The sequence below is a fragment of the Vipera ursinii genome (genome assembly GCF_947247035.1).
Source record: "Vipera ursinii genome assembly, chromosome: Z".
In the NCBI taxonomy this organism is placed as follows: Eukaryota; Metazoa; Chordata; class Lepidosauria; order Squamata; family Viperidae; genus Vipera; species Vipera ursinii.
In genome coordinates, this window is record NC_139517.1 from 39,564,747 (window position 1) to 39,582,950 (window position 18,204).

General features: G+C 41.6%; 1 protein-coding gene across 2 annotated transcripts; it reads right to left on the reverse strand.

Moving 5' to 3' along the window:
• Window positions 1–24: 24 nt before the first annotated feature.
• On the reverse strand, window positions 25–16,303 carry LOC310649749 (kelch-like protein 11). Of its 2 annotated transcripts, XR_014494302.1 has the most exons (5): window positions 15,758–16,303; window positions 13,503–15,252; window positions 11,734–11,761; window positions 165–214; window positions 25–70 (listed from the first exon to the last, which is right to left on the reverse strand). XR_014494302.1 is itself a non-coding variant. In XM_083378499.1 (2 exons), exons 1-2 carry the CDS (start codon window positions 16,255–16,257, stop codon window positions 13,671–13,673), a joined length of 2,082 nt encoding a protein of 693 aa, XP_083234625.1. In that variant the 5' UTR covers window positions 16,258–16,303; the 3' UTR covers window positions 11,792–13,670. The 2 variants fall into 2 exon arrangements, 1 of the variants encoding a protein (XP_083234625.1); XM_083378499.1 differs by lacking the exons at window positions 25–70; window positions 165–214; window positions 11,734–11,761 and having other exon boundaries at window positions 11,792–15,252.
• Window positions 16,304–18,204: the final 1,901 nt, after the last annotated feature.

Consider the following 18,204-nt stretch of genomic DNA (forward strand, 5'->3'; position numbering starts at 1 on the left):
AATATTTTCTGCCAGTTAACAATTTGGCAATATACGAAACGTTTTTGAAAACGGTTGAAAAGTATCCATTCTGAAAATTTGGAAAAAAAATGGAAACCCAGTTACTACACTGTAGGTGCTCATTCACAAAGCCCCTTTACCTCAGCTGGGACATAGCTGCTTACCAGTTATTGATGGCACGTCCTCAAGCTGGAGCCTCCATCCTGGGGGCAACCTGTCACAAAAACAGCATAAAAAATATAATAAAGAAGGAAAACAGCGGTTTCTAGCAGCAACTGGAACGAGCTCTCTTTTCTGAAAGCATTTTATACTGCACAGAGGAGGAGCCAAAGGAAATCAGTGAGCTGCAGGGCTCCAATTGGCTTGTTTTCCGAAAACCTCCCTAAAGAGGGAGTGCCTCCGCTTTAGCTTTGGAGAGCTTCGCCTGACAACCCGAGGGTTTTTTGGGGGTGGGTGGGAGAGGAGGCAGGGTCTGGTAAAAATATCAGCTTTATAGTTTCATACGGTAATTATTGGTTCTAGTAACTTTTGCTTATAACCCCATGATGATCCCTTTCCTTATCTCTACATCTGCTAGAAAGCACCACAGAAGCAAGAGATCCTACCTGCTCTCACCTAAAGGTAGCAACTTGGTCATGTTTTCAAATTGTGGAAAAAGGACTGCTACAGATATGATAGCTTTTTTTCCTTTTATTTGGAGAACAGTATGTTGCTGGGCGTGTAAGTTGCTGAGTGAATTGGACCAATCCCATTCTTTAACCAAACTTAGATAATCACTATTGTAGAGAAAAAAGTCAATCTTATCTCGAATAAGAAGTCTACTGGGCCTTTAGCATCCCTCTGAAAAGTAAAAGGCCATAAAATACTTGGTCAAATGCAAGATTTATTAGTGTGTTATATCTGAGTTACCAAAAAAGGCCATGTTCATGTTCCATACTGTGTCTAAATTTAAATAAGCCAATTTATTAAATTTATATGGCACCCATCTCACTACCCATATTACAACTATATGTTTATTATTTATTGTATAATGAGAACACAACAGAAGTAAACAGGTCTATATGATGCCTTGGTTCACACAATAGGATAAGACAAAACATTATTTTCTATTCTACAATGTTGTTGTTGTTGTTAGCTGCGAAGTCATGTCCGACTCATCGCGACCCTATGGACAACATTCCTCCAGGCCTTCCTGTCCTCTACCATCTTCTGGAGTCCATTTAAGGTCACGCCTACTGCTTCAGTGACTCCATCCAGCCACCTCATTCTCTGTCGTCCCCTTCTTCTATTGCTCTCGATCTTTCCCAGCATTAGGCTCTTCTCCAGTGAGTCCTTCTTTCTCATTAGGTGGCCAAAGTATTTGAGTTTTAGCTTCAAGATCTGGCCTTCTAAAGAGCAGTCAAGATTGATCTCCTCTAGGACTGACCGGTTTGATCTCCTTGCAGTCCAAGGGACTCGCAGGAGTCTTCTCCAGCACCACAGTTCAAAGGCCTCAATTCTTTGGCGCTCAGACTTTCTTATGGTCCAACTTTCACTGCCATACATTGCAACTGGGAAGACCATAGCCTTGACTATACGCACTTTTGTCGACAGGGTGATGTCTCTGCTTTTTAGTGTGCTGTCTAGATTTGCCATGGCTTTCCTTCCGAGGAGCAAGCGTCTTTTAATTTCTTGGCTACAGTCCCCATCTGCAGTGATCTTGGAGCCCAGGAAAACAAAATCTGTCACTACCTCCATTTCTTCCCCATCTATTTGCCAGGAATTGAGAGGGCCAGATGCCATGATCTTGGTTTTCTTAATGTTAAGTTTCAACCCAACTTTTGCACTCTCCTTCTTCACCCGCAACAAGAGGCTCTTTAGTTCTTCTTTACTTTCTGCCATTAGAGTGGTATCATCTGCGTATCTTAGGTTGTTGATATTTCTTCCAGCAATCTTAATTCCAACTTTTGATTCATCTAGCCCTGCCTTTCTCATGATGTGCTCTGCATATAAGTCAAATAGGCAGGGCGACAGTATACAGCCTTGCCGGACTCCTTTCCCAATTTTGAACCAATCAGTGGTTCCGTGTCCAGTTCTCACTGTTGCTTCTTGACCCGCATATAGGTTTCTCAAGAGACAAATAAGATGGTCTGGTACTCCCATCTCTTTAAGAACTTGCCACAGTTTGTTATGATCCACACAATCAAAGGCTTTAGCATAGTCAATGAAGCAGAAGTAGACGTTTTTCTGGAACTCCCTAGCTTTCTCCATGATCCAGCGTATGTTGGCAATTTGATCTCTAGTTCCTCTGCCTCTTCGAAATCCTGCCTGTACTTCTGGTAGTTCTCGATCCACAATGTTATGCCAGCCCAAACAATGCTGAATGTTTATCTAGCCCTCTCATTTATGTATAATGGCTATAAGCCCCAATTTAATATTTTTACTTCTAACAACATAATCTCTCTCCAGAATATTGCTTTGGTTTACAGCAAGGGAGAAAGAATTTACTGTATAGAAACCATTGAATTGCTAGTTATACTCACTGAAATTCCAGAATTGAAAAGGAGGTATGCAGACATTTCCTATCCCATACCTTTTGTGTTTTAAATACCCATCTTTAAATTGCATGGAATAATGAAAATATCAAATGCATTAAAGCTACTCTTACACAAGGCGTTTTATACCCTTTACAAAATTTTATGTGGACAAACACATTAGCTGAGTTTATACAAAACCTGCTTATAAAATGTACGTACTTTGCAGTGGTGGGCTAAAACATGTTGGATTAAGATGTGGATGGCTAATATCTGGTTCACAGTACAAATCAGTATGAGTAGTGGTTCAGTGTATTAGTGAAATTAAGAAACTGGATTCAGTATAGTAAGTGCATGTTGTGTGGACACAGCATCTACTACTTTTAATCCTACCACTTTTTTCATCTTTTGCACCAGACGATTATGAATAAGAAAAATAAATAAATGCACAAATACTTTAATGGTATTAGGATCCCTCCAGCTCTAAGCTTCCCAACACTGCACTTAAGATAGAACTACAGATGAATCTGTACATAACAATGGAGACTGAGGAATAGTATCTCAAAAAATGGGACAGTCAGGGATTAGTAAAAAAAAAGTGTAGGTAGTTAAGATGGGATTCTAAGAATAGAATAGAATAGAATCTGGAAGGGATCTCAGAGGTCTTCTAGTCCAGCCCCCTGCTCAAGCAGAACCTATACCACCTCAGACAAATGACTAGCCTCTTCTTAAAAATCTCCAGTGATGGAGCAACCACGATTTCTGGAGGTAAGTTGTTCCACTGGTTAATTGTCCTCGGGATGTTTCTCCTTAATCTTGAGGCATTTGTTGTCATAAAGTCCTTGACAAGTTTACAACTGTTTACTAATAACTAAACTGCACTAAAATAGTGTTGGAACATTTTGACATTTTAATTATTTTAATGCATCCACCCATGTTTTACAACTTGACCTGTTTCTGGGGATACTATTGTTGAAAATGGATAATTCCTGGTGTCGATTGTGACAGTAAGGCCATTGAGCTTAAATTCAGTTTGACAGGACAATTTTAAGACAGATGTTGATATAATTTCTCAGCGGTATTTGTTGAATACCTTTTAGCTATATACAGTCCTGTTATAGGTATCAAATAGAAACAACTTTACATAAAAGTTCAGATGAACATGAGAGAACACTTTCACTTATGAAAGTTGGTTGATAGATTGATATCACAATTATATAGAGACCATCTCACAGAATGTGACTTAGTGTACAGTAAAAATCATAAAAAGCTAACACAAAGCATTCTGCAATTAAAGACAGTCAAAGCTATCAGCAACAGAGTAGCAAAGAGAGCTATCATTAAAGGCAATACAGCCATCTTATTACACTATCATTATAGGCACTACACTACTAGTCATATTGCAATACCATATGCAGGTATTCCTTGACTTATGGTAAGTCATAAATCTGTTCATTATGGCTGTAAAACAGGTCATCTATATATGACCAGCCCAATTTTTATGTTTTTTGCTGCAGTTATTAAGCATACCCATTGTTCACTATAGGCTGGTTTTGCAAAAAAAAAAAAAGTATATGCTAGATTTTTGCAAAAATTTTGTAAAAAGCAGTGAGATGCTGCAAATGTCTATAGATGCGGGCCAACTGCCCAGTCCGAAATGTAGTCACATGATGGTGGAAGGGGGCTGACTGTTGGCATTTCAGCACTGGGTTACAGGTATGCCCAGGGAAGTCTGTCATAACTTTGGTTCTCAAACAATCGATTATAAGTCAAGAACTACTTCTAATTCCCAATCTTGATTACTCAACCATGCTTTAAGGAACTTCTGGAAGGAAGGCCGAGCTGGGACCAGTATCACCTGAGAGGAATGATATATCTGAAATCCTGCCATATGTAAGACCGTCGCAGACAGGACTCAAAATATACTTATTCTGCCAGATCTAATAGGATGGGCAGATGTAGTCAGTTCCTCATTTCACCCAACCCCATGCCATGAGGGATTTTAAAGGTCAAAAGAAGCATCTTGAATTGGACCCGGAAGCAAATTGGTAATTTGTGCAACTTTTAAGTAGATGTTAAAGATTGTAGGATCCTTGTTGCTCTCTGAGCTTGATAGTTTTCTTGCAGATGTTTCATTGCTAATTTAGTTAACATCATCAGTGCTAGAAGGGGAGGTTTGCTCTTATTTTTATATACTAGTAACTTGCTTGTCAACGTCGGTAGGAGTGTTCTTAGAGGTTCCTTGACTGGGCTATTGTTTACTGTTAGCTTGTCTGCATTGGTAGTTCCTTGATTGGTGTACTGTTTACTTGATTACAATGTCTCCAAAATCTGGAACCCATGACTCCCAGGGTATTAAAATATGGCAAATTTATAAAACAATATGACATAAAATTATTACAAAAGGAATCTAGTAAGGAAACATCTCTGAAAGGATAATCCAGATGGTCATGGGTTGTCTAGCATATCTTTTTTTCCCCCAAGGGAAATCTGCTTTTCTTTTATTTACTAGATTAATTTTCAGCTGTCTGACCATCTTCCCTTCTTCACAGCTAAATACATCTGAAAAGTGCAAGGCAAAGAGCCAGGTATATTTCAAGCCCATTAATGCTGAACAGAATGGAACTATTACTTTCCTTATTTTGATTTTTAAAATTTTGTTTCAATCTCAAGAAGTTATGGTTAATTTCCCATTAGACTTTTCCCTGCCATCAGTCTAAACTATGTTTTCTAGAATGGGCAGCTTCTAAATTAGGAAATATATTCCTATTTGTACACCTTACATTGATTAGTTTGTCTTCATTCTATGAGACAAGTGAGATATGAATAAAATGACAGGAAACTTCTTTTTGCACTATTTAAAAATTCCCTGATCACAACTGAAATTGAAGGATAGGAACTTTTGTGCTGAAAATATATCCATGAACAATTTTAATAAGAGGAACAAAAGACAGAAATAAAATGTTTATTGAATTAGTATTTAGTGTTACACAAGGTAATTTATTTATTATTTATTGGGACTTATATGCCGCCCTATCTCCCGAAGGACTCAGGGCGGCTAACAATAAAACACAATAATACAAATGTTAAAAAAAAGATTAAACTAACAAGCCCCAGTGATAAAATATTAAAAACATTTTCTTTTTAAAAACCCCTATCATCAGTCCAGGTCAGCCTGATGGCAAAGAAATGTTTTGAGGTTGCGACGAAAGAACCGGAGATCCGGGGCCATCCGGAGCTCAAGGGGAAGCTGATTCCACAGGGCAGGCGCTCCCACAAAGAAGGCCCTCCCCCGGGGGTCGCCAGACATTGTCTAGCCGACGGCACCCTGAGAAAGCCCTCCCTGTGTGAGCGCACCGGGCGATGGGAAATTGTTCCTGGCAGCAGACGGTCCTGCAAATATCCCAGGCCTAAGCCATGTAGGGCTTTATAGGTAAGAACCAGCACCTTAAATCTCACCCGGAGGGCAACCGGTAACCAATGCAGCTCACGCAGGAGGGGTGTAATATGGGAGTATCGGGATACTCCCATCACAACCCACCCGGCCGCATTCTGCACCAGCTGGAGCCTCTGGGTGGTCTTCAAGGACAGCCCCATATAGAGAGCATTGCAGTAATCTATACGGGAGGTGACGAGTGCATGAGTGACCGTACGTAGAGCATCTCGGTCCAGATAGGGGCGCAACTGGCACACCAAGCGAACCTGGGCAAAAGCCCCCCTGGCCACAACTCCTATATGATCTTCAAAATTGAATCATGTATCCAGGAGGACGCCTAAGTTGTGCGCCCTATCAACAGGAGGTAATACCTCTCCTCCCATAACCAAAGATGGAACCTCTTGGACTAAACGAGATGCCGGTACGTAGAGCCACTCAGCCTTGGCTGGGTTGAGCTGGAGCCTGTTCTTCCCCATCCAGATAATATAGCACATAATTAATTGCATTTTAAAAAATAAACTTTAGAGGCCAGCATAGTATCTAAAGCACGTGTGTCAAACTTGCAATGTCATGTGACGTGTTGCAATGTATCGCAACTTTTTTCCCATTCCCGGCAATGGGGTGGGTACAATTTTGGCGTGACGCATCCGGCACCCAATAGAGCATTCTGCCTGAACCAGGTGAAAACTGTATTGCAGTCTGAGAGCTAACCCATTTATTGAGGAACTAGACCAAATGCAAATTAGGATCACAACAGAAAAATGAAACAGGAAGTTATCTTATGAATTCCTGATCCATTGTGAACTCTTAGGAGAAAGAGTTTTATATTTTATAAAGTTTTATATTTTTTACTATTTTTTTCAAATTCAGAGAGGGCCAGTAAGTTAAGAGATCCATAAATATCATTTTGGCATACCAACTGAGCATCAATTTGTATCAACAGATTTACAACCATTATAAACAAATAACCCTTTCCCAGAATTGTAAGACATTGTTGGGAAGTTTCTATACTTCCACAAAACATTTTACAGAACAGCTGATACTACAAGTTTTCTACAAATGAGGAAACTCTCCACCTTCTCCTGAGTCATTCTTCCCACATCAAGTGTCATTTGCGCAATGTGAGTTCAAGATGGAAGCCACTTATAATAGTGCTATTCTTTTGTAGGAATTCTTGCAAATGGCTTATTGTCACACTGTTAAAAATGACTAACATAATATATTTCTTATTTTTTGTTGTAGATGGTATAGTAATAACAAATATGCCAAATGTGGGAAAACTGTAATTATTTATTTATTTGTTTGTTTGTTTGTTTTATATACCGCCCTTCTCCCGGAGGACTCAGGGCGGTGTACAGAGCAATAAAGTAAGAATACAATAAAGCAATAAAGTGAGAAAATTTTAAAACCCAAATCCATCAGGCCAGGCGCGAAGGTCGGGGGCCATCCGGATTTCAGCTGGTAAGTGGTTCTAAAGGATTGGCGCACCCACCGAGAATGCTCTCCCCCTGGGGGTCACCAGCCGACATTCTCTGACCGGTGGCACCCTGAGGAGGCCCTCTCTGTGGGAGCGCACAGGACGGAGTGATGTTGACGCTGGCAGTAGGTGCTCCCGTAGGTAATCTGGACCCACGCCATGTAGGGCTTTGTATGTCATCACTAGCACCTTGAATTTCACCCGGAAGGCAACTGGAAGCCAGTGCAGCTCACGGAGCAGAGGTGTAATATGGGAGTATTGGGAGACCCCCAAAAGCACTCGTGCAGTTGCACTCTGCACCAGCTGAAACTTCCGAGTGGATCTCAAGGGCAGCCCCATGTAAAGAGCATTGCAGTAGTCAAGACGAGAGGTCACAAGTGCATGGGTGACTGTACACAAGGCATCCAGGTCCAGATAGGGTCGCAGCTGGTGCACCAGACGAACCTGGGCGAAGGCCCCTCTAGTCACAGCTCCTATATGATCTTCTAAGGAGAGCTGTGAATCTAAGAGGACACCCAGATTGCGAGCCTTATCTACGGGGGTAATAACTTGTCCCCGATATTAAGAGATGGAATAATCTGAATATCCTGACATGCCGGTATGTACAGCCATTCAGTCTTGTCCGGGTTGAGTTGAAGCCTGTTCCTCCCCATCCATTCCCGGACCGCTTCCAGGCAACGGGACATCACATCGAGGGCATCACTGATGTGGTTTGGGGTCGAGATGAAAAGCTGGGTGTCATCAGCATACTGATAACCCACTCCAAAACCACGGATGATCTCACCTAGCGGCTTCATATAGATGTTAAACAGGAGAGGTGAGAGGACCGACCCCTGAGGAACTCCATAAATGAGAGGCCTCGGGGTCGATCTCTGGTCACCCGCCAACACCCACTGTGAACGTTCCAGAAGGTAGGAGGAGAACCACTGAAGAACAGTGCCTCCCACTCCCAATCTCCTGAGACGCCGCAGTAAGATACCATGGTCGATGGTATCAAAAGCCGCAGAGAGGTCTAATAGGACCAGGACAGAGGAATGACCCCTGTCCCGAGCCCGCCAGAGATCATTCATCAGAGCGACCAATGCCGTCTCCGTGCTGTGTCCGGGCCTGAAACCCGATTGGTACAGGTCTAGATAATCAGCATCTTCAAGGAACAGAGGAAGCTGATGCGCCACTACACTCTCAACAACCTTCGCAAGAAAGCGAAGGTTGGAGACCGGGCGAAAGTTGTTTAAAACAGCTGGGTCCAGGGAAGGCTTTTTGAGGAGGGGTCTCACCACCGCTTCTTTCAAGGCTGCGGGGAAACTGCCCTCTTTCAATGAAGCAGTTACCACTGCATGGATCCAGCCTCGTGTCCCATCCCGAGCCGCATAAACCAGCCAGGAGGGGCACGGGTCCAATAAGGATGTAGTGGAGCTTAGCTTCCTCATGATCCTTTCTACCTTGTCCAGAGTCACAGGATCAAACTCTTCCCAGATAACATCAACAAGACTGTCCAAGTTCTCATCGTCAGACTCTGCCCAGTTGGAATCCAGACTGGTCCGGATCCGAGCGATTTTGTCCAGCAGATGTTGGCTAAATTCCTCAGCACGACCCTGCAAGGGATCCTCCTTCACCTCTAGATTCAGGAGGGAGCGGGTCACCTTAAACAGGGCGGTCGGGCGATTATCTGCGGACGCGATAAGGGTAGCAAAGTAATTAGACCTTGCCCTCCTTAGCGCCGCGAGATAAGACCTCGTAAAGGACCTTAGTCGCGATCGGTTGGATTCGGATCGGCTGGATCTCCAACAGCTCTCTAGGCCCCGTCTCTGACGTTTCATCTCCCGGAGCTCCGTAGAAAACCATGGAGCCCACTGGGATCTGCAACGGGTCAGGGGCCGCATGGGTACAACTCGGTCGAGTGCTTCTGTGGCTGCCTTTTCCCAGGCTTCCACCATGGCCGAGCTATGAGCAAAGGAGGCAGGTGGGGGGCCAAGCGCTGTTTGGAACCGCCCAGGGTCCATTAGCCGCCTGGGGCGGTACCATTTCGTTGGTTCAGTAACCCACGACGGGGAGTGGCAAAGCGGAAGGTCAGCCGCAGGAGATGATGATCTGTCCATGACAGGGGCGTAACAATTGGAGAGCCCCCACCCAGATCATCTAACCACTGTCCAGATAGGAAAATCAAATCGAGCATGTGTCCTCCTACATGAGTTGGGCCCTGGATTATCTGCGTCAGGTCCATGGCCGTCATGGAAGCCATGAACTCCCGAGCCAACTCAGATGATCTCCCCAGGGATGGTAAGTTGAAGTCACCCAAGATCATAATTTTGGGGAACTCAACCACCAGTCCCGAGAGGATGACAAGAAGATCGGGCAGGGCTGCTGCTACGCGACTAGGTGAAAGGTACACTAGCAGCAAGCCCAACTGAGCCTTAGGGCCACATCTAAGGAGGAGAGACTCACACCCGGCTATTTGGACAACAGTGGCCTCTCGCGGATACAGGTTCTCCCTCACCGCTACCACCACTCCCCCGCCTCTTCCCTGAGCCCGAGGCCTGTGTAGCACCCGGAAACCTGGTGGGCAAAGATCTACCAAAGGGACACCACCCTCAGGTCCTAACCAGGTTTCCGTAATGCAGGCCAGATCTGCATGTTCACTCTCAACCAAATCTCGGATGAGAGGAGCTTTATTGACTATGGATCTGGCATTAAGATATACAAGCCTGAGCTCAGGTGGTTATCTTCGCTCCCGGTACCACTGGCCGAAACCAGAGGGTCGGAGTGCATCACCGCTTGAAGATAGCGGGGACGCACTCCCGGATGTTGATGCGGTCCTCTGTTCGGACACCTACTGCCATTCCCTACCGTCGTTGGAATAGAGTACTGATATATGTAGTAACCTTTCTTATGAAAATTGAGTCTTAGTGAAACAGATACAAACACAAAACAGGAATTCAAATATATGAAGAGCATGTGCCTATGAATATACATTCAGACAATATTACTCTAGTAACAATGTCCATTTATTATAAAAAATCTACAATACTTCTGTAGATCACAAAAGTCAAACTATTGAACTATATATTTTGTCAGTAGAAAATTAGCAACTTAAAAAAAAGTCTCTTAAGAGCCTATCTAGCTTTGATGTCCTCCTGTCTTTGATATCTCCACTGCAATAATTAGAAATATATTTTGTCCATAAAACATATTTCTAATTATTTTCACTCAGGCAGAAGTTCCATTCATTTAACTGAAAGTCTCAGGTATGCTGAGGATCATAATCTAGATCTCTTAATAACTTTAAATGGAAATATTTTTGTAGTCTGTTCCTTTTGTTACAAGGCAATTTTGTCAACATTGTCATGACTAAATAAGAAGAGACCGTATATAAACCCATAGTTGTGCATTCAGACCAAAGGAACAAGTTAGTAGTGTAATATCCAAATATTAAGAAATTCTGACATTTGACGCTACATATTGTACAATGTAACTGCTTTTCATACTGCTAACTCTTCATACAAACTGAAATCTCCAAGCAAGGCATGTAAATAGCTGTAAGTGACTGCATTCACAAACAACCAAAGTGACTCATAACTTTACAAAGCTTATCAGACTAAACAAGCATTTTGAACAAGCATTTTAATCAATATGGTCAATAGATTATTTTTACTGATTTAGCAAAATATCTGCAATAAAGGCCACATATACCTACTATCAGGATTTCAAATGTGTATTTAATTTCAGGTAATGGAAATTTTGTCAAGGTTATCATGACACATATAAGACAATTTCAAGTACTACAGCTATAGCTATATATATAATTAAAAGGAATACTGAGAGATCTAAAAATAAGATTGAAAATGTACAATTTCTAATTAAACAAATTTTGCATACAGATGTGTCCAGGCTTGGGGCTAGATTATATTCTTAAGAAGCATATTTAGTTAGTACTTCAGATAATAGTTTTGAGGAAGGGAGTTTAGACCCTGCAGCTTTGGAATATCAAAAGATTTCCAGAAGATAAATTGCTTTCTGAAGCAGCTATTACATTGTAAAAAGTGTCTGGTAACAATAAAGCATCTTTAAGGCAGGCAAGCGGCATAATTGGAGTGTTAATGTCTGTGATGCTGGCATAATTGGAGTGTTAATGTCTGTGATGCTGTCCGACAAGAACTCGTTAGTCCTAATTTAATATTAGGATTGTTACTTCAGCCCACAAGATTAACCCTGCTCCCACCCACTATACAGCTATATAATAAAAAAAAAGTATTAGAAGAGCAAAAGTAAGTTAGGAAAATCTGCACACATGCAATTGAAATACTTACCCCACTCAGACATGAATTAGGTTTCCTGCTAAATTGGAAAACAGCATTGGTCAGTGCTTCTAAACTTTAAATCAGTTATATACCAATCAAACACCATCAATAATAATATTGCCCAATACAGATTTCTCCCAAACTGATTTTGTCTATTTAGTCCATCTTAGTCCTTCCAAAGATAAATCTGGACTAGTTAAAGGAAAAAAAATTAAGACATGAGAAGTAATAGATGAAAGTAATGATTTTAGATCCTTCTCAGAAAATATTTAGATGAAGAAGCCATTTTTTTTCCTGAGGATTCTACTTCCACATTATTTGATGATCACATATATCAGGTCTAGATTTTTCTTAGACATTGCCATCACTACATCTTTATATTCCTGGCACAAAAGAAAGAGGAGAAATTAAAAGATGTTTTGCCTGCCAAAGATGGTTTCTGGAATAATTTATATCAATCATTTGAAGAGGCAGGATGAATAATGTAAATATACATTCAGTTTGTTAGAAAAGGGAGTAAAGGATGAGTAATAAATGCAATAAAATTACTTCAGGACATCATGCTATGTGTTTAACATCTTGGGACATTTACCTGCAACGCAACAGAATTTGGAAATAAAAATATTCTATTGGATGAACAAACATACATTAAATATTGCATAAATGGTTCATATGACTTTGCCTGCCTGAACAACTCTGTAGCATTCTAAAATCTAAGTACTCTTTAGTTCAATAAAAATACATTTCTATCATCTGGACATATTCTGTATCTTCCATTAAATTATCAGAACTTTAAAAAAAAGAGGATTCTGCTTACTACCAGGGTGGTGGAGAGATGACAGAAAGCAGCAAATAATTTATATCTATCTCAAGAATTATCTTGGATGAGAATAAATTTCATATGCTGTCATATAAAATATATAAATATAATTAGGACATGGGAGCTATGGGTTTTTAATATCAAGAATAATTGTTCAGGGAAATTTTCTACTCAAAATCAAAGAGCCTACTATCCACATAAGGAATGGTGTATCATTTAAGACTTTGATTGTCAAAGATAGATCAAATGGTAGTTAGACTTGTCCAGATATTGGAGAAGTTTACACAGCTTTAATCCTTCCATGAAGAGCTCACAAATCCTTAATTATGAATTAGGATCTTTTTGGTCATTTCATTGTTTTAAGGCCACAATTCTGAACCAATTAAATAAAATTCATTAATGAGAAATCTGTGGCACTACTAAATAATAGGATGATCATCACTAAAAATAATAGTGACATCCTTAAAAGAAAAAAAACAGAACATTTCCATTACATGACTGACAATTATTATTAGATTCACCTTTTAGCAACTTCAAGTGCTAAATACAATTTTAAAATATTTATAGTCATGGAACATTTTGAAGCTCTTAGAAACTTTGTGCTTTATTTCTTTTATAAACTTTTGTTACTACTGCACATCTCCAAATTTGAGAGAAATAAGCAGATTTACAGCAGGTTAAAAAGAGTAAACACCTCTGCAAAAGCAGATAAAAAAATCTTTTAAGAAAACCATGAAATGGTGCTTTCCATTTACACCAGCATTTTAAAACAAATTGGAATATTTCACACGATCTGTATAAATGTTATACAGTGAGGTCCAATACAAAAATGTAAAGAAAAAGCTGTGCTAAATCTTTATACTACCTGAATACATCCACAAAGTGCAAGAATAATTATTTTGCTAGACTATGTGCATCATATTTGTAGAGAAGGTTGTAACATTTAATATCTGCCTACCTCCATATTTATGGCTAGTATACACCAAATTTCCATGTGGTGCTTGTAATCCACATCAAATACTTAACAGCAAGAAAGCCTCGTCGCCAATGCTTCAGCAGTTTTGGTGACCATTAGTCCATGTCAGGCATGACAATTAGACTAGTATTTCTGATGTATTTATTCAAGCTAGCATTCTATCTGAGACCGAGGCATCCTCCGTAAACTTAAGGAATGCCGGTGTATCTCTTGCATCTGCCGGATCCGGTCCTTCTGCCACATTAGGTTTTGTGGCATTGGATATTTCTGGGTACCATGTAAGGACCGAAAGGGGATTCTCACGTGACAGGCTGTAGCACGGCAGCGAGCCTGAGGCATAGGAGGGAGTAACAACCAACGCTTCTTCTCGGCACAATAGCGGTAGGCCTCTTTTCTGTACTGTTTATCAGTATCATCACTGTTCTTCCACCCGCCTATGATGAAGATATCATCTTTGTAATAGCAGATAGCCGCTCCTTCAATGCTAAGAACCTCTGGTGGCAGGCTTTCCAGAATGTCATCAGATACCTGGTTAGAGATTTTTCTCTTGGCCTCTTCATGGTCTAGAGGATAGCTTCTGGGACAACATGAAGCGGTGTGGTAAAAATTGGTGTTGCCCACCATCATTTGGAAGCAGCAATAGTTGTCAAGGAGTGGCAGAGACTCACAATCTCGCCACTGTCGTGTGTCTGCATCATAGCGAATGATGACAGACCTCAAGCCATCTTCATTATCTCCGTCAACTGGTGTGCGAGCTGCCATGTAAACAAATCTGTTGTCTATTGTAATCACTTTAACATCCCGGAGTATCTTTGGGGCAGACTCCAAGTTGTGCCACTTATCTTGATCAGGATTGTAGACAGCTACATCTTTAAAACCAGGGATAAAATTCCCATGCCCACCAATACTGTAGAGGTTTCCCTTTACCTCAGTAAGTCCAAAAGAATGCTTCCTGGTTATCAGATTAGAAACCTGCTCCCAAACATTTCTACCTGGGTTATACCTTTCCATGGTCTTGGCAAAGCCAGGCTCCATGGAACCTGCCACATAAAGATAGGATTCGGTTACTACCACAGCATGTCCATCAAGGTGATTGTGTACGTGCGGTAAATTCACCCATCTATCTTCATCAATAAAGTATCCCACACACTCACTCAAGTAATCACCACCCTCAGACACACCACCAATGACCATGATAACATCCATGTTTTGGCCGAAGCGAGGCAGACACGAGATGGGGGAGGTAACTTGCTGGGATATACCCAACTGAACATTCTCACCCTTGAGAGCATGGCTTTCCACTGCTTCCATCACAAGTTTGAGACAAGCTTCATTGCTTGATACAAGCTTTTCAGATTTAACATGCCGAGTCAAATAGGTTGGTTTAATTTGTGACAGTCGGAGAAGCTTAAAGAGCTCTCCAAAGTACTTTTCTCTTTCTTCAGGATTTCTCTGCACCCACTTTAAAACCATCTCAAAGAGAACCTCTTCTGAATCCACTGTGATTTCTGAATCTGAAAGCCAGTCTCTAATAAGGTGAAACGGCAAAGTATAGAACTCTTCATCTTGGATGACTTTGTAGAAGTTCCTCCTGATCATCTCAGCAGCTTTTAAAGCCAGCTGGTTCAAAGAGTACATATGAGCTAAGCTGTGAATGGCTACAGAGTTGGAGAGACTCAGTTTTTTCTTGAGGAATTCCCCACAGAACTCTTTTAAACGTATTAATAAGAACCTGCAAAATAAAAAGGCAATTTAGAAATGCCACCAGATAGTTAATAACATGTATCTTGCTTTCCACTAAGCTGACATTCAGCAATGTGAAGTGCCGCTGTGTTTTTCAAAAGGTGTCAGAACCGAAGTTGTCTTAACTGTCCCAACAGTCCCCTTCCTGCTATAACTCAAGTAATTCAGAAACTGCACTGCTTTGTTGGGACCGTGTTCAGCGCTGCCGTGCAGGGTGTTCGGTTCTAGCCTATTCTATGCCTTATAGCAAGCCAGACCGCTAGTTACTCCAATTAAAATGATCACCGGTTTAGACTGAAAACCAAGACCAACTTTCACAATTCCAGGGAAGGAAGGACAGAACGACCATCCTCCGTTGCCTTCATTAAGAACCCCCTCGGGTTAAGATATATATCTTCACCCATCAGAACTCAGGAAAACACTTCTGCCAAGGTGTATCAGTCGGTCGGTGTATTATTTATTATCTGACACTTCGTTCCTCTTTCCCGCCTCACCTGTCGGCCAACTCCAGAACCTCGTGCACGTTGCCAGGACTGACGCGAACGCTTCCCGTGTACATGAAGCTGATGACCGCCTCGACCGTCTCCGGGTCTGGTCCGGCTCCCGAACTCCATTTTCGTAACTCTACGCGCCCCGAGCGGGACTCCGCGAAGTCGCCCAGAAGGAGAGGAGCGAAGTATTCGGTGGCCGCTGCGAGGACTGAGCGGTGCGCGCGGAACTCCCGCGGCGGGGGATCTGAGCCGGATGAGGCCCCGCCCACTTCCCCCTCCTCCTCATTGCCGCCGCCACTGAAGGCTAGCGTGACGTCACAGAAGAGGCCTAACCGCCGTTGTTCGTTCTGGCGGCAGGCGAGGTCGGAGCAGTGGGCCACGCACGAAAACACCTCCGAGTCAGGCTCTGAGTCTGGCCCCGCCTCGCCCTCCAGGCCCAGGAGGTTGACATCTGCGTCGCCGTGGCCTCCTGTGCCCAAATCGCCACCTACTGCCGCCGCCATCTTGGCTTCTCAATCGGTTCAAACACTTTTCCCGTAGCTGCATCCAATTACGTCACTTACAGGATCATAGAGATACGAATATATTATATTTCCCGAAATGAGAATAGTCGCTTGCGATGATAGATAAAAGAATGATAGACCTTAACATTCGCACATGTTAAATCTTATTTGTAAAAACTGGCTTCCTCTTTTATTTAGGAGCACTTCAGCAATTATTTCTCAGATTAGTATCGTCAGGATTATTCTTAATTAGCTGAAATAGAAAGGCAATTAATCTCTGGCTAAGTAGTATTTGCAGAAATTCACTAATTAAAAATCAAATGCTCTTCCTGAAAACCAATTCAACTTTTAAAGCCAGGAGAAAATATTTTAAAAGGGAATGAAGATATATTAACTATCTAAATTAGACTAAATTTCAACTGAAATTTAATATAATTGTAAATTTAAGTTAAGAAGTCTTGATTTAAGAATTCTAATTCTGTCATTTTCTTTGAATCCAGTGGTATGCCACTTATGTGAATCCAGTAAAAAAAATTGTCCTGATTTATAGCATGTGGGTAGGCATCACTATTCTTAGGGCTATATTTACTGAGCAGACTAAACCAAGCAAACCATATTATTCCTAACAAGTTAAATAATATAGTTAACAAGTACTTTTAACAGGGTTTATTAAAAACAGCCAAATCAATCTTATTTCATTCTTTGATAAAGTGACTAAATTAGTAGACTGGCGAAATTAGTGGTGGTATTCAAATATGTGAATGAACAGTTCTGTGTGGATGCTGCTTCCAGATGCTGCTTCCATTCTGGGCCTGGGCAACAAAAAGTTAGCTACTGTGTTGACCCGGAATTAGGGGACAGTATAGGAAATATCATGGGACGCGGTGGCTCAGTGGGATAGGATGCTGAGCTTGTCGATCAGGTCGGCAGTTTGGCGGGTCAAATCCTGAGTGCCGTGTAACAGAGTGAGCCCGTTACTCGTCCCAGCTTCTGCCAACCTAGCAGTTCGAAAGCACATAAAAATGCAAGTAGAAGCCACATGACCACGGAGACGTCCTTGGACAAACACTGGCTCTTCAGCTTTGAAACGGATGAGCACCGCCCCCTAGAGTCAGAAACGACTAGCACGCATGTGGGGGGGAACCTTTTCCTTTTTTTATAGGAAATAACAATTGTGAATGTGCAGATGGCCCTACTGTCTTTGGGCTCTTGCAAAGTCCTGGATGCAGGGTCATGAAAGGCCAGCAAGGAAAATACCCAATGTCCTAACCCACCAAAAAACATATGATATCTTTAGGGAAACACCCAAAAGGGAACAGGTTTGTTACTTCTGCTCTCTTATCTACAGTATGCCAGACTTACTGGGTGAAATCTTTATCGTATGTGTGTCAGCTTTCCTGGATGGCTTGCTTATGTAACCAGAAAGAATAAATACAAGGATTTCTTGTCTTTTGGGGCTGCTCTCTTTTAGAAGAGCCCGTCTTTTTGTTCAGCTGAGTAAAAATGTAAAGCTTGAAGGCAACTTCTGGTTTCCTGTATTTTTTACCAGCAAAACCTCAGAACCTGCATATCAACTGGTTCTGCTGAACTGGTGCCAAAAAAAAGCTAAATACAATCCTGGGTTGTATAAATAGAGGCATAGAATCAAAATCATGTGAAGTATTAGTACTGCTTTATAAAACCCTAGTAAGACCACACCTGGCATACTGCAACCAATTTTGGTCAGCATACTACTAAAAAGATGTTGAGACTTTGGAAAGAGTTCATAGAAGAGCAAATAAAATGATCAAAGGCCTGGAGACTAAAACATATGAAGAACGGCTGCAGGACTTGGGTTTGGCTAGTCTAAAGAAAAGAAGAAACGGGTGACATATTGCAGTATTCCAGTATTTGAGGGCATCAAACTATTCTCCAAAGCACCAGAGGGCAGGACAAGAAACAATGGTT